The sequence below is a fragment of the Cnephaeus nilssonii genome, assembly GCF_951640355.1.
Source record: "Cnephaeus nilssonii genome assembly, chromosome: 2".
NCBI classification, from domain to species: Eukaryota; Metazoa; Chordata; class Mammalia; order Chiroptera; family Vespertilionidae; genus Cnephaeus; species Cnephaeus nilssonii.
In genome coordinates, this window is record NC_137073.1 from 6,986,104 (window position 1) to 7,001,868 (window position 15,765).

At 59.4% G+C, this 15,765-nt stretch overlaps 1 protein-coding gene across 3 annotated transcripts in view; it reads left to right on the plus strand.

Annotated features, from left to right (window-relative positions):
- PRKCB (protein kinase C beta) overlaps positions 1-15,765 on the plus strand; it is a gene marked incomplete at its 3' end in the record, with an annotated part of 295,893 nt that overhangs the window by 270,324 nt on the left and 9,804 nt on the right. For all 3 annotated transcript variants that reach the window (XM_079800688.1, XM_079800686.1, XM_079800687.1), the window contains one exon: positions 1,159-1,299. In XM_079800688.1, the coding sequence (XP_079656814.1) occupies positions 1,159-1,299 (141 nt within the window). The remainder of the gene's footprint in view (positions 1-1,158; positions 1,300-15,765) is intronic.

Below are 15,765 nucleotides of genomic sequence, written 5' to 3' on the forward strand. Positions count from 1 at the left end.
ATCGAACCCATGACCCTGCAGTCCAAGGGCGACGCTGTAACCACTGAGCGACCGGCCAGGGCTGCGTTTTGATGGCCTCCTGTCGGTGCTGGTTAAAAGTCACCGCTCCTCGCGCCCACCCTGTGCATGTGCTGACGTGCAGGCGGAGACAGTTCTGAGCGCCTCTGATTCGCGCGCAAGAGGAAGTCTGTCTGGTTCAGCCTCGGAGCAGCTATCATCCGTTCTCTAGCGTCTGGCGCCGAGGCCCGAAGATGGAGGGTTTGAGAAGTAATTGAACAGGAGGCCCCTGCGGAGTCTGGGGGAGTGTGAGGCAAGGGAAAGGAGCCGGGCTGGCGTGGACTGTTTAATGAGCTTTCAGGAAGTCATTACTTGAAACTTGGGCCCATTTGACTAGTATTTCCTTCTGCTTTGCCACTTTCACGGCGGCTCACTGAGAAATACAACGTTGTCTGCATGTGGCCGCAGCCAGGGCTAAGCCCCGCTTTCTCGCGGTGGGAGGAGAGGGGAAGAGAACGGAACTGCTCTCATCAACGCAGCGGTGACTGCATAGATCTTATTCTTGAACCCAAATTCATCGTGGTGACCTTTCTAACCTGAAATCCGGGCCTCGGTGAACCACAGGGATCTCGCTCTGGACCAGTAGCCCGCAGGCACTATCGTCGGGCCCTCCTGGTACAAAGCCCTTGGCCAGAGAAGTATTGCTGGGATGAAAAGCAAAAAATAAAAATTAGAGTTGGGCCCTGGGTGGTGTTCTCAGTGGTTAGAGCGTCGGCCCACCAAGGGCATGTATCCCGACCCCCACCCTGGCCGGGAGCGTGCGGGAGGCAACCAATCCATGTGTCTCTCTCACATGGATGTTTCTATCTCTCTCTCTCTCTCTCTCTCTCTCTCTCTCTCCCCCTCTCCTTTCACTCTCTCTAAAAAAGAAATCAATGGGAAAAAAAATATCCTGGTGAAGATTAACAATAACAGCAACAAGAAATTAGTTGGGGCTCTTTTTTTAAGTCTTTTTTCCCCAGTTACAGTGTCCATCGATGTTACTCTGTTCGTGTTGGCGGGGCTCTGTGGGTCCTTCCTTCCCTAACTCCTTAGCGGCGTGCTCCGTGCCTCAGGCGGCCCCCCAGAGGTCACTAATCCCCCCTTTCCCTTCTCTCGAAGCTGATGACCAAGCACCCGGGCAAACGTCTGGGCTGCGGGCCCGAAGGCGAGCGGGACATCAAGGAGCACGCGTTCTTCCGGTATATTGACTGGGAGAAACTTGAACGCAAGGAGATTCAGCCCCCGTACAAGCCCAAAGCCGTAAGTAGGCGTTCCCTCTGGCTGCTGGCCACGGTACACCCCACGCTCTGTCCCCGCCGTGTGCGCCCTCCCTGCTCTCTGAGCCGGGCGTGGACGCGGTCACGTGGATCGCTCACATTTCTGTCCAGAGTCTCAGGTACGGAAATGGAGATCTCCATCCACGCAGCCTGGCCTCTGTAAATGTGGGGGGACCATCGCTGCTGAGGCTGTTTTATTGGCCCAGTAACCCACCGGCCCTGCTGGCAGCGTGTGGGGAGCGGGGCTTTGGTGAGCGGGCTCAGCCCACTCGCAGATGCGGTCAAGGACCCAGCTTCCCCCTCGTTCTTCCCCCCTTTGCCGGTGTCGTCGCTTCATACTGCCACGGAAAGGGTCATGCCGTGTGTCTCCGCAGTATGTAAATTTAGTTCTGAAACCCGCACCGTCTCAGTCAGTAAACAAGAGGCTCCCCCCAAAGGGAAAGAAGTGAGACCGAAACGGACCCGCTCACAGACGCCAGGAGCTTGTGTAGCACCAGAACGAAGGCCGCTCTCCCACCTGCACACACAGGGGTGTTCCGTCCCCAGAGACCCGCGGATGCTTGTCAGGTCCGGGGTTAGCCAGATCGGAGGTTCCGCTGGGGGATGTTCCTTGTTAGGTTGAGTGGCACGGAGACCCGGTGGCGTCACTGTGGGCTGTAAAACTGCCGACTGGGGCTGAAAGTGAACATAAACGTTGTCTTAGAAACCTGAGGGGGCCAGGGACTCGGGCGTGAAGACAATGACATGTAACGGTACACAGTTTACTAACTTTGTGGCCGCTCACTGTGTGCCAGGCGTCGTGTTAGGCACTTCACATGCAGCATCTAAGTCCTCACAACGACCTGCTCCTCCTTGTAACGGCAGAGGAAACGGAGGCTGTGAGGTCACTCAGCCTGCGCACCACGGAGCCAGGCTCCAGTCTGGCCCGGCAGAGGCACAGGATGCCTGGGCAAAGGGCAGGTGGTTTGAGAAAGTCTCCCAGTGACCTCTCATCGCCCCAGTCCGCACGTCCCAGTGATTAGGAGACAGCAGCCCTGGTGAGTCCTGCTTTCCTCTGGACACCGCCTGGTGCTCAGAGGCAGGCCCCTCAGGCAGCCAGTCCCGCTGTGCCCCCTAATGGTTGCAGACTTCTCTGTGGATATCCCCTCAGCCCCCAGGACTGCCATCCCTCGGTCCCGCTGTCACCCAGGGCCTGTCTCTGTAGAGCGTCCTCCAGGCACTTGCAGATGCTGGACTTATGCTCCTGAATCTTGAGGTTTCCAGGCTGAGCCCCCCTCCTCCCGACACACACACACACTCACACATACATGTACCTGCAAGCATGTCCCATATGACAGACATCACCTTCAAGTGCCTGTTGTCCTCCAGGTAATCAACACGCCTCTAAGACACACAGGACTAAGCTCAGTATTCCCTACAGTGTCTGGCTCTCCGCGGTACAGCGGGCCCAACACACTCTTGATGACTCCAGCGACGCCCCTCGGCCCCTCCGCTCACCTTCGGTAACACAGCGAGGGCTGTCTGTGCATAAAGCACTCAGTATGCGCCTGCACAGGACAGCTGATAATGAGTTTCAGTGTCTCGGGCTCAGCATCTCTGAGGGGCACAGCATTGCGTCCTGCTGATGCGATTCCTCCGAGTGTCCGTGTGTCCACTTGCGGCCAGAGAGGGGCCTGCAAGTCCCAGGCAGCAGCATCGCCTTTATCACACCCTTTGGGAAGAGGTCCAAGGGCGACCTGGAAGAGAAGAAAGGGTGTCCGTTGAGGAAACTGGAGGTGGACACAAGTCATTGAGTTTTGTGGGGACGTTCATGACGTCTCAGGACGGGGCCCCCTCCTCAGTGGGCCAGAGGAAGAATGCAAACGCTCTCATGCCCGCTGGCTCTGAACCCAGCGTCGTTGGGGTTCAGGCTTTGGTTGTAGGGCAGTGGTTCTCCGTGTGGCCTCCTGACCAGCCCAGCGGGGTCAGCATCACCGGGAGGTCAGATCCTGGAAGCTGCTGCCCCTCAGCCATGGCTGCTGCATGCAGAGGGAAAGCAGAGGCCGGGAGTGTGGCCAGAGGGAATCTCTGTCAGAGGAGGACGCTGCTTCCCGCCCAGTCTGGGTCACAGCTCAGCTGCCTACGAGGCAAGGCAGGCGATGGAGACGTGGTCAGGGGAGGGTCCCGAGGCCGACCGCAGAGCGCCAGCCACCGAAATGGCTCAGCGGGTGTTCCCTCCCAGTGGCCAGTTGGAAGGCCTGGAGGCCACCACTAGCTAGTGAAGTCTTTCACGTTAGCCAGGCAGCAGCGGCTGCCTTTGTCTGGGCTGGCCAGGTTTCCTGTGTGGGGAGGCAGGCACGCACTGCTCCGTCCTCGTCAGCATTTTTATGTGAAATCTCACTATTTCTTTATATCTTTGCAACAGATTTTATTTTTATAAAACATTTTTATTAATTTCAGAGAGAAAGGGAGAGGGAGAGAAAGATAGAAACATCAATAATGAGAGAGAATCATTGATCAGCTGCCTCCTGCACACCCCACACTGGGGATCGAGCCCACAACTGGGGCATGTGCTGTGACCGGGAATCGAACCGTGACCTCCTGGTGCATAGGTCAATGCTCAACCACCGAGCCACACCAAATTTTTAGAAATTAAACACAATTCAGGCCAAACAGAATACATCCATAAGCCGTCTGAGGCTGTGGATTGTGAGTGTGCGGCCTCTGGGGTGATGATTACTCAGTCGGCTGACATTTAGGCCGTTCCCATTGGGTCTGGTTATTCCCACCGAGTCCACTCTGACTGGTCCGGTATTTGACGATTCCCGCTAAGCAATAATGACTGTAAAAGGTCGAGCCCAGTGTCTGTCACAGAAGGTGCTAGCAAAGGGTAAAGGTGGCTGTTCTTGTGGGGAATGAAAAAGGTTGCAGTAGTCCATGATGGTCAACAGGATCTCTCGGCGGCTGCGCCGTTGATGCGGGTTTCGCTGGCCAGTGCCTTCCGTTCCCTGGCGTGGGCTCCAGCAGGGACTCTCACGCACAGTGACTGGACGGGGCTATACACTGGGATGTCTACCCCCAGCCCTCAGGGGAAGCGGGCACTGCCCTTGATCCTTGGACTGAATCAGAAACGATGGTCACGAATACTGCCCGCTCATTTGACGCAACTGAGCACGTGCCTTCCATGTCTGCATGCTAGCCTGGACCCCTTTAGGGATTTCACATCTCCCCTTCCCCACACCTCGTGGGAACGGAAACGCACACGCAGTCTGTCGCTCCTGACTCACGCACATTAAGAAGAGTGGGGGCGGGAAACCGTGGGAATCCAGCAGTGCATTCAGACGCGGTGGGGGGTGCGGACAGTGAGCATGGGGATAATTTACAGCGGCTTCGAGGTGCTCCCAGGGCCGTCTCTGGTGGCAAGGGACTGTCAGCGTTGCCCTCAGCCCTGGAATACGCTGGCTTCGGAGTGTCGTTCAGGGCACAGAGTAAGGGAATGCGCGTTGATGTGGCGCTCTGGGTTCAAGCCCCTCCCGACGGCTCTCCGCTGCCCCGGCACAGTGTCTAGGCTCCTTAGCAGAGATGGCTTTGGGGGCTCCCGAGGTCCAGCCGTGCCCCTCCCCCAAGGGAAGCGCGTTTCTGAGCTTCTTGCCACCTTGTCTTTCCTTCTGGCTTTGTCCACCCGAGTCCCCGGGTGCCCGGCCTCCGCCAGCGCCCCCCGGCCCGCCCCTTCCCCTCAGGGAGTGAGCAGAGCGCCCCGTCTCGGAGGCCCCGTGGTCCCGAGTGGGGACCCTGTGCCAGTGTCCCAGCAAACGCCTGTGTTTGCTGATTCAGTATCACGTGTGCCTTTCTGATGAGACGAAAGGACGGGGACGGTCCTCGCACGGTCGCACGGCTGTGCTTAGCATGAGGCTTAGGCTGTAACAGGGGCTTGGAATGTTTGCTGAGTGAACGCTTGGCTCTGGGAGGCGACACTGGAGTGCACTCTGCTGAGGGCTGGAGGGGGCTGGAGGGGGCTGGAGGGGGGCTGGAGAGGGCTGGAGGGGGCTGGAGGGGGGCTGGAGGGGGCTGGAGGGGGCTGGAGGGGGCTGGAGGGGGGCTGGAGCGGGGTGGAGGGGGCTGGAGAGGGCTGGAGGGGGCTGGAGCGGGGTGGAGGGGGCTGGAGGGGGGCTGGAGGGGGCTGGAGGGGGGCTGGAGGGGGCTGGAGGGGGGCTGGAGGGGGCTGGAGCGGGGTGGAGGGGGCTGGAGGGGGGCTGGAGAGGGGTGGAGGGGGCTGGAGGGGGGCTGGAGGGGGCTGGAGGGGGGCTGGAGCGAGGTGGAGGGGGCTGGAGGGGGGCTGGAGCGAGGTGGAGAGGACTGGAGGGGGCTTGAGGGGGCTGGAGCGGGCTGGAAGGGGCTGGAGGGGGGCTGGAGGGGGCTGGAGCGGGCTGGAGGGGTCGGTAGTAGAGTGCCGTGTTTTCTCACGCTCAGCAGGGTGTCCCACGTTACATGGCTGCCGGACAGCCTCTGCCCCATTCATCCAGGCTGCAATGTGGGTCCTGGCAACGTGGGGGATGGGCAGTGTGCACTAGGGAGAGCTGGCGAGGGACGGCAGGCGCAGTGCGTGGACAGGCTGTGACTCCTGCTGTCTGTCGTTGCCCAGGCCAGGGCCGCAGGTGCCAGGAGGTGGCCTAGCAGAGCTTCGTAAACCGCACACACGGGTCCCCTGGGGTCTGAGTAGCACGTGGATTCTCGCGGTCCAGCCTGATTCCGCATGGCTAACCAGGCAACGGGATGATTGATTTAGGAACAGAATCTGCCCCCGCTCCCTACGTGCTCAGAAGAACAATACCTCTCGGGAAACTGGGATTAAAATAATTCTCATGGCACCTCTGCTATTCGCACCGATTGCGTTCCCTCTGCGCCAGGCACTGCTCCCGGTGCTTCCGGTCTCACCCGGTGCCTTCTCACAGCCGCTCCGGAGGCGGTGTGGGCTCCGTGCTCGGGGCGTGGAGCTGGGAAGGAGCATGGCGCATCCCCGAGGGCCTGGAGCTCCTCAGGGTTCTCCGTGCTGCCGCGAGAGCGGATGCTCCATCTAAGGGCGCCCACTGCGCAGCAGGAAAAGACCAAGCATTCTTTCAATTCAAATGATTTCAAATTTATTTTAAAATATTGCCACAAGTAAGTGGCATAGTCACACCTTTTATAATTCACTGGCGGGCCTTTAAAAGATGCAAATTGACTTGTTCCTTGAGGCTTTGATTCTGAGGCTGACAGCCAGGATGCATGGACTGCCCGGTGGGAGCCAGGCGTGGCGGCCTCAAGAATGCGGCACTCAGGTCAGGCGCAGGGTGGGGTGTGCCGAGAGCGTAATCCCGGTACGGGCTGGTGTTTCTCTGACTAACCAATAGCCAAGCGTCCTTTCGGACAGAAAGCCCGGAGCCTGCCTGCTGTCTCTCTCCCACCCACTCGCCCGGAGCCCGATGGGAATGCCGCCACTTGCCAGGTGCATGACCTTGAACTGTCCCCTGGCACAGAAGCCAACAGTTTGAATTGAACAGTAGCGGGACGGTCACGTGCTAGGGGAGCATGGAACTCTTAGGGTATGTCTGGCGACAACCACTGGGATGTCGTAGCGGTCGAGAGCTGGAAGATGCCCGAGAAGTGGGGGGCCACTCTTCCCGGGAGCCGCCTTCCCAAGCTGCGTGCCCTCGCGCGCAGGGTGACGGCACCTGCCCCCTGGAGGGGTTGGGAGAAGGAAATGCGGGAAGACTGGAAGGCACTTAAAACAGTGCTGGGACTTACACAGGGAACAGAGCAGAACCAGGCAAGAAAACGGGAGCTCCGTTCAGTGTTATTAATAACTCTGCTTACAGCAAACACAATGACGTGGGCCCGCAGGCTCTGGGAAATGATTCCGCTTCACCGGAGCACAGAACACGGAGCACTGTGCTACCCACCGCACACGGCCCTGAGCAAACAGGCTCAGAGAGGCGCAGTAACTGCCCGCGGTCACACAGCGAGTAAGTCCGAGTGCCCGTCTCATTAGACGCCCATCGCTCCCTCCAAAGCCCTCATTCTTGGCCTCTGCAATGTGCTTCCCACGTCTCCCAACCAGCTGCACACACACAGGTTTTGACCCTTCCTGGGCCCTGCCCAGGCTGTAACTCTTACCACACGCCCCGGAAAGCTAGGGGCCAAGCGTGGGAGAGCTGGAGGAGGGAAGCGATGGGCCCGGGAGACTGGGTCAAGTAGAATGTGATGGAGAGCCTAACGAAACCAGATTCAGACATCAGCTTTGCTGAGCAGCAGCTGCGTGAAGACGGCAGCAGCATGCACCCCTGCCCTGCCCCGTGGTCTCAGCTGATCACCCATCTCCTACGTCAAGGGAGAAATTAAGGCAGTGGGTACCCATGGGGGTGGCTCCTGACGTCCTGCGCCTGCGTACTGACCTCCTTGACCCCTTCCCTCTGTGTACCCCCCGTGTAAGACCTTCCCGCCCCCTGCTCCATCTCCTGTCTGCCTGTGCCTGCAGCTTCTCTCCATATGAATCAAAGCTCCTGTGATTGCAAATAGAAACCTGATTCAAACTGACATTTAAAGAACTTTTTAAGAAGTATTCCGTTATGGCCAGATTCAGGGTCTCAATCATGTCGAAAGGGACCCACTTCTCTGTGTCCGCGGCTGCTGTCCTGTGCTGGCTTCGTTCTCAGAAGGCTTTCCAGGCACAGAGCTGCTCCGGACTTGCACCCACCATCTCAGCAGCTTCTGCCAAAGAGGAGCTTCCTTTCCTAAAACTCCCAGCAGCCGGAACTCAGTCGCCTGGGAGATGCTGGGCCAGACGGCCATCTCTAAAGCACCCACTCCCCCGGGGCGGGGTGCGCTGATTGGCCAGGCCTGGGTCACGGCCGAGGGCCCGGCCCCTCCTGTCTGGACCGGGCATCTTGGGCGGGGGAGCGGGCCCTCTCGCTAGGAAAGGAGTGGCTGCTGAGGAGGCCAGAGCGGATGCCCACTCCGACTTTCTCTGGTTCTTCCTCACCACACAGCCACATCCTTCTCATCGCAGACACCCCGCCCTCGCGTGGGCTGCCCTTCCTGCTCCTGGGGTCCTGCCGTAGCCGGTCATGCTCACGTCTGAAAGAGCTGCCAGTTAATTCTCCACTTAATGATAGCCCACTCTTCCCTCACTCGTGCAGCCTGCCCCCCCCCCCCACCCCGTTCTGTGGGCACTCATCTCCTTTGGTCAGCAATGACCTCCAGAAGGCCTTCTTGCACAGCTGTGTCTCATCTTCCTTGAGCTCACTATTTTATTTGGTGCTTTGATTTTCCTCCATAAGAAAACAACCTGAAAAAGTAAAATGTTCAGGCAGCACCAAAGCTATGCAGTGAAGGTAAGGGCCCTCCCCCCGCGCCCCACCCCCCGCGCCCCGCCCAGCTAGGTTCCCAGGCTCCTTCCCAGGCCACCTGCTGCGAGGGCCTGCTGCGCCCAAGAGGCCGCTCCGGCAGGGGTCCCCTCCCACACCAGGGCCCCCCCTCACACCAGGGCCCCCTCCCACACCAGGGCCCCCTCCCACACCAGGGCCCCCCTCACACACCAGGGCCCCCCTCACACACACCAGGGCCTCCTCCCACACCAGGGCCCCCTCCCACACCAGGGCCCCCCCTCACACACCAGGGCCCCCCCTCCCACACCAGGGCCCCCTCCCACACCAGGGCCCCCCCTCCCACACCAGGCCTCCACCTCACACACACCAGGGCCCCCTCCCACACCAGGGCCCCCCCCTCCCACACCAGGGCCCCCCTCCCACACCAGGGCCCCCTCCCACACCAGGGCCCCCTCCCACACCAGGGCCCCCCCTCCCACACCAGGGCCCCCCCTCACACACCAGGGCCTCCCCCTCACACACCAGGGCCCCCCCTCACACACCAGGGCCCCCCCTCACACACCAGGGCCCCCCCCACACACACACCAGGGCCCCCCCCACACCAGGGCCCCCCCTCCCACACAAGGGCCCCCCCTCCCACACCAGGGCCCCCCCTCCCACACCAGGGCCCCCCCTCCCACACCAGGGCCCCCTCCCACATCAGGGCCCCCCCTCACACACCAGGGCCTCCCCCTCACACACCAGGGCCCCCCCTCACACACCAGGGCCCCCCCCACACACACACCAGGGCCCCCCCACACCAGGGCCCCCCCTCCCACACAAGGGCCCCCCCCTCCCACACCAGGCCCCCCCTCCCACACCAGGGCCCCCTCCCACACACACCAGGCCCCCCTCCCACACCAGGGCCCCCTCCCACACCAGGGCCCCCCCTCCCACACCAGGGCCCCCCCTCCCACACCAGGGCCCCCTCCCACACCAGGGCCCCCCCTCCCACACCAGGGCCCCCTCCCACACCAGGGCCCCCCCTCCCACACCAGGGCCCCCCCCCACACCAGGGCCCCCTCCCACACCAGGGCCCCCCCTCCCACACCAGGGCCCCCTCACACACCAGGGCCCCCTCCCACATCAGGGCCCCCTCACACACCAGGGCCCCCCCTCCCGCACCGGCCTCGGTGCGCCCGCCAGTGCAGGTCTGTGCTCTCCTCCACTCCCGTCCATCCTGGAGATCTCTCTCATTAAGCACATCAAAATCCCCTCCATTCTCTCAATAGCTTCCTGGCTTCCTGTATGTGTGAGTATGTCTATAGCATATAAATTCAGGCTCCTTCCCTCCTTTTTAAATTATTTTTTAATTTATTGATTTTTGAGAGAAAGAGAAAAACAAGGGTTTGTTGTTCCACTTACTTATGCACTCACTGGTTGTCTTGTATGCCCCTCACCGGGGATCGAACCCGCAACCTTGGTGCATCGGGACAATGCTCAGACCAAGTGAGCTATCGGGCCAGAGCCATCCTCCCCTCCCTTTTAAGCCCCTCTCCTTCGTCTTTATGGCACTGGGCTCACTGATTTTCCTCCCACCTCCGTGGCAGTCCTGGTAGAAGTATTGGCTCCATGGAGACTGCTGGTGTCAGTACAATTTGGAGGGAGAGATAGGCCCATGGCCCAGAAAGGGAGAGAAAATGCGTATTTCATGTTTATTTACAAGTGCAGTTTCCTAAAACACCCGAGGAGGGCCTGAGACACAGCAGCTCCCACGTGGCCTGCTTCACGTGCCTTCCCCACACTGCGGCTCGGCTGGGCGTGGGAGGCACCCCTCTGCCCTGGACACATCTCTCCTCACTGCCGCTGAGGGGAGCCCAGGGCCGGCTTCCCCTCGCCGTCCCTCACCCACCCCACCTGCCTTGGTGGGAAAGATTTTGTTTTGTGTTGGTTTGTTTTTTTAACTTTTTAAATCCTCACCAAAGGCTACGTTTTTATTGATGTGTGTGTGTGTGTGTGTGTGTGTGTGTGTGTGTGTGTGTGTGAGAGAGAGAGAGAGAGAGAGAGAGAGAGAGAGAGAGAGAGAGAGAAACATCATTGGCTGCCTTCCATACTCACTTCGACAGGGGATCGAACCCACAACCTACGTATGTGCCCTGACCAGGAATTGAATCTGCCACTTCTTGGTGCACTGAGCCACACCGGCCAGGGCGGTTTTGTGTTTTAGGTGCCTACAGCAGTAATATCCTAGGATAGGTTAGGGTGCAGGGCCTTCCGGACCCCTCTGTGGCCAGAGCACAACCACACCTGTCAGACTAGCTCACAGGACAGGACTGAGCCAGTCAGTACTCGGCAGCAGCTAGCGGCTACCTTGTCACATATTGTATGTGCATGTCACCCATCATCCTCACCGCACACTGCAAAGTCGGCCCTTTGCCGTAGCAGGAAACGTGGCCTCGGGGACTTAGCTAACTTGATTTAAGGTTGTGTAGTTGGGGATTGGTGGTGCCGAGATTGGTACCCAAGTCAACGTAAGGTTAAGTGCGTGCCCCGTGATTGGATGGAAGTCAGAAGGCAGTGAGTGTGGTCTCTGGAATCAAGCAGCTGAGACTCCGAATCCTGGTTCATCTCTACCCGGTGAGACCTGACCACGCGGTGAACTTTTCAAACGATCTGTTGGGTGGAGGTAACCTCACAACCCTGTGAGGATCAAAGCCATGGAAACTCGGGCAGAGAGAGGGATACTTCCTCTTTGGGGGCTGGCTTTTCTGAAGCCAGCAGCGTGGTTTCAGGTTAATGGTGAAGAAGAGAGAAGGAAAAGATGGTGCTTTGTTGGCCTGAGAGATGCGTGACTGTCCTCTGGGTTTTAAAAGCAGGGTGAACAATAAAGTAACGGGTCCACTTTGGTTCAAAGGGTGAAAAACAGCCACCCACCCACCCATTCCCCCAGCACCCGGCGCAGGCCACATGCTGACATCCCGAGGCGCCGGCTGTGGGATCACCAGGACTGTGGTGTTTCTTTCTCTTGGTGCTTTGAGCAACTCTGTTTTGGCAAAAATGCAGAAGACGGATGGGAGGTCTGGGCCAGTCGTCCGGTGTGGAGTCAAATCCTAGCTCTCTACACCCGTTCCTCCTCGGACAGCGGAGCCTGCCTAGGACTGCTGGGTGGTTAAGTGAGACGATGCGTGTAAAGCGGCTGCGCGGAATCCGGCTAACAGTCAGCACTTGACATCATCCACTCGACAACACGGGGTGCGTCCGTGTGCCAAAGCCTGGACCGGGCCGGGGGACGCGGTGGCGGGCAAAGCCAGGGGCTTCAGCTCTTACAGTCTGGAGGGGACCACAGCCAACAAGCAGACGAGCAGGAGAGAAACGTGTGACTATAGGTCGGGGCGCTTGAACGTTTTGTCTGGCATGAAAGGGATGGACAGGGTGCTCCAATGGAGGGGAACGGCAGGGAGAATGGGGACCCCCCCCACACACACACACTTGGAAGTGATCAGAACAGCCTCTCTGAGGACGTGGCATTTAAACTGAGACCTGAGGAAAGCAGGCATTGTATGTTACTTTTAAATGAAAAATTAAAAAAATAAACGAAACTGCTGTCAAGCACAAAGGACCCCTCTCTTGCCACCTCCTCCTAAGTGGACCCAAGATCCAATGTCCCGATTGTAAGGGCCTTCGTCACCGCAGACCAGGGCTCTGCCTTTCTTTCCTTCGCTGAGGCCGACCACGCTGAGGCCGTGACTGCTCGGGGAAGCACGAGGTGTTCCGGCCGCTTCTCCCTGGGCGAGTCCCGCCTTGCTTGCCGCTGCGGAGAACTGTGCGAGGCACACGGAGGACCCTGGGTTTTACTGGATGTGCACGTTTGAAAAGAGAGATTGTGGCCTGGGTGTCTTTTCATGGCACCTTCTAGCTTCAGTTCCTGTCTTGCTGGAGGCCGGCGGGAAGCTCCCTGAGCCCTTAGCCTCGCGTTATCCAACCCAGTTGAGCAGCGAACAGTGTAAGCTAGACCTTGACTCTCTTCCTCAGGACCCCAGCCTGGCCTGGCCCTATTTTCACCTCCATTTCTTCTGGGCTCTTTCCTTCCCTCCTTCACGGAAGCGATGCCCTTCCTTCTGGTCCCACTCAGCTTAGGTGTCGCCTCCTCCGGAAAGTCTCCCTGGCCCTCCCGAGGCTCCCACCTCTGCTCCCAGGCAGCACTTCCCCGTGGCACCCTGCCGTGGCACCCTGCCGTGGCACCCTGCCGTGGCCTGTGTGCAGCTGCCTCCTCTGCTGGACCGTAAGCGCCATGACGACAAGGACAGGCACCTCTTACGCTGTTGGGCAGAGGATGCGCAGGGCCCCGTGGCGCCTCCATCAGCATCTCCTCGGCCCCAGGCACACACGAGGCAGCCTCTTGGGAAGTCTCCGTGTTCCTAACTGAGACGAAGCCCATTAAACAGCACCAGGCAGACCTTAACCATCTGGCTAAATGCCCCCGCTCTCTTCATTTCTGTTTTCCCTCTTTCTTCCACGGCAATAGCTCCTTCATTTAAAACAGCTTCTTTTCTTATTACAGAAAGAACCCAACTGATTGCAATATAAGTTTGAAAAATGCAGTCAAGCATCCTATATAATCAAAGCCTAATATGCAAATTGTCCCCTCGACCGGGAGTTCAAGCTGGAGTTGGACCAGGGGACGGGGTCAGCTGGCCCCTGGTTGGCTGGCAGCAGTGGCAGGCAGCTGGGGAAGGGAGGTCCTGGCCGGCAGCCAGCAGCCAGCAGCCCCTAGGGACCGTACTTGTGCACGAATTTCATGCACTGGGCCTCTAGTAGAAGATAAAGGAGAAAATGAACCAATCTGGAAGTCTCCATGAGCGTGCATATGACATGCATACAGATATCACACGTTTGTGTCCATAATTTATAGAAAGGGAACACAAAGTATGCACTGTGAGTAGTTATATGGAGCGATGCCGTTTAATATTCTTCTATCTTCTTTTAATGTTTAAAAGTGTTTTGCGTGGTCATACATCAAATAGACATGCCATTATTTATTTAAGTTGTTTACCTGTCAGTCGATAGTTGATTTCCAATCTTCTCCCCTTTCTAACAGTTATTTGGTGAGCATCCTTTGTCTTGATGGGTAAGCTCAGGAGTCGAGGAGGGTCCAGGAAAGGCCTCCTGGAGGACGCGCCCCCTGCTGGAGGCGGCGAGGCTGCCTAGGAGTCAGCTGGGGTCGGAGGCGTGCTCCTGGGAGGAGGCAGCCCGGCGAAGGCTTGGAGGAGAGAGGGTGCGTGAGTGAGTGCTCCGGGCACTGGCAGTTCCTTACAGCTGAGGAGGGTGTGCTGGGGTGGGGCGTAGGGCTGGGGCTGTGGGCACGGAGGGGCTAGTTACCACCGGATGGCCAGGCTAGGTCTGAGCATTCCCGGCAGCCCCGCTAAGGAGTGTGGGCCTCGGGCAGCGGAGCCGCCGCTGATGGAAGCGGGGACATATCCAGGCTGGAGTCTGAAAGATCCCGCGGCTGCTGGGCCTTTGCCAGCTCCTCATTTGACAGCTAGACGCAGAGCTGTTATTAACACAATGAAACAGAAATTAGAGAGAATCGGAGAAGAAGAAAAGGTGGTCACGTGCAACAGCTCACAGACAAATGTTTCAAACTGTCTAGGTTCTCACACTCAGGGCACCATCCTCGCTTCCTCTCCACCCTGGAGGAGCGCCATCTGTTTACGTAACCCGCTTGCTGGGGCCCCATCGCTGCTCCAGGAGCCCCGGCGCTGCATCTGGGCGTCTAGGGGGCTGGGGTTTCTTTGGGGAGCGAGGCAGGGAAGGAGTACCCGCCAGGAGCAGGAAGCGGGTGTGGTCCACACTGCCTCTGTGCTTGGACCCAGCACGGAGCTGCCATCTCCCCGGACGCAGCAGGCACAGAGCGACCGGCTGTGCCTCCCGAGGGCGCCGTCTCCCTTTAGGAGCTCCTGAGCGAACAGGCAGTGACAGCTCCATGTGAAAACCACGGCACCACTCAGGAGGCTGTGATCTGCCAGCCCCTGGGTTGTGCATCAGCAGGGACATCACACGCCCCTGTACGGTGCCCCGGCCTGCCCCGTCCTTGCCTCTCTTCCCTGCTGCCTCCCTTCAAAGATGGCATTGCTCTCGGAGGCCGCGGGCAGCGATGGCGAGGAGGCTGCCCAGCTGCCAGGAGCTGTTTCCTGTTTCCCATCACAGCCTCTGGGGGCACCCAGCAAAGCAGCAGCCTTCTGCTTTCAATGGGAAATGGATGGTTTTAAAGAAAAATGGCCCCTGAAGACTCTGTGTCTCAGTGAACATGCTTCCTAGACTGGCTGGGGTGGGTCCCGGCACCCAGGCCAAGAGAAACACCTGCAGGTCCGTCTGCCTTATAACTTGCCATCTCGCCCCTGCATCCCTGTGGGCACCTTGTCCCCTCTGCCTCCCCCCCCCCCCTTCCCAACACTCTCGCCACCACCCTTCTCCTGGGGACGATGGCAGCCGTTCCTGCCTCCGCGCCTCTGCCATCAGCCCCGCTCCCGCTCCGCTGCAGTCCCGACGGCAGCTGGGGACTCCCACTCGCTCTGTCACATCTCCACGGGACTCGCAGACTTCACCTTAATGAAACTGATGCTCGGTCTCCCCCAGCTATGCTCTGCCCCTCGCGTGCCCCACTCACCAAGGAGCTCTGGCCAAAAGTCTTGGGCTCACTGACCAGTCCTCTCCCTCTCACCCACATCCAACCCATCAGCAGACATGGTGACCTCCACGTTCAGAGCAGGTCCCCAAACCACACGCACCTTCCTGCGCCCCACTACCACCTGCCTCAGCCACCGTGTCGCGTGCCCGCATCGCTGCAGCCGCTCCTCACCGGCCTCGCTGTTCCGCCACCGCCCTCCCTGCGGGCAGCGCTCAGGGTCTCCAGCGGCGTGACAACCCTCTGTCCTCAGGTGGCCGGTGAGGTCGGGGCCTGGCTCCTGGCGCCCTCTCTGACCCCTCTCTCCCTGGGCCCCTGGCCTGGCCCCGCTGGCCTCCTTGCTGTGTGGTGGCTCTGCCATGTGAACTCCTGCCTCCGGGCCTTTGCACCTGCAGTTCCTTCTGCCTGGAATGCTTTTCCTCCCGACGTCCAGGGAACCCTC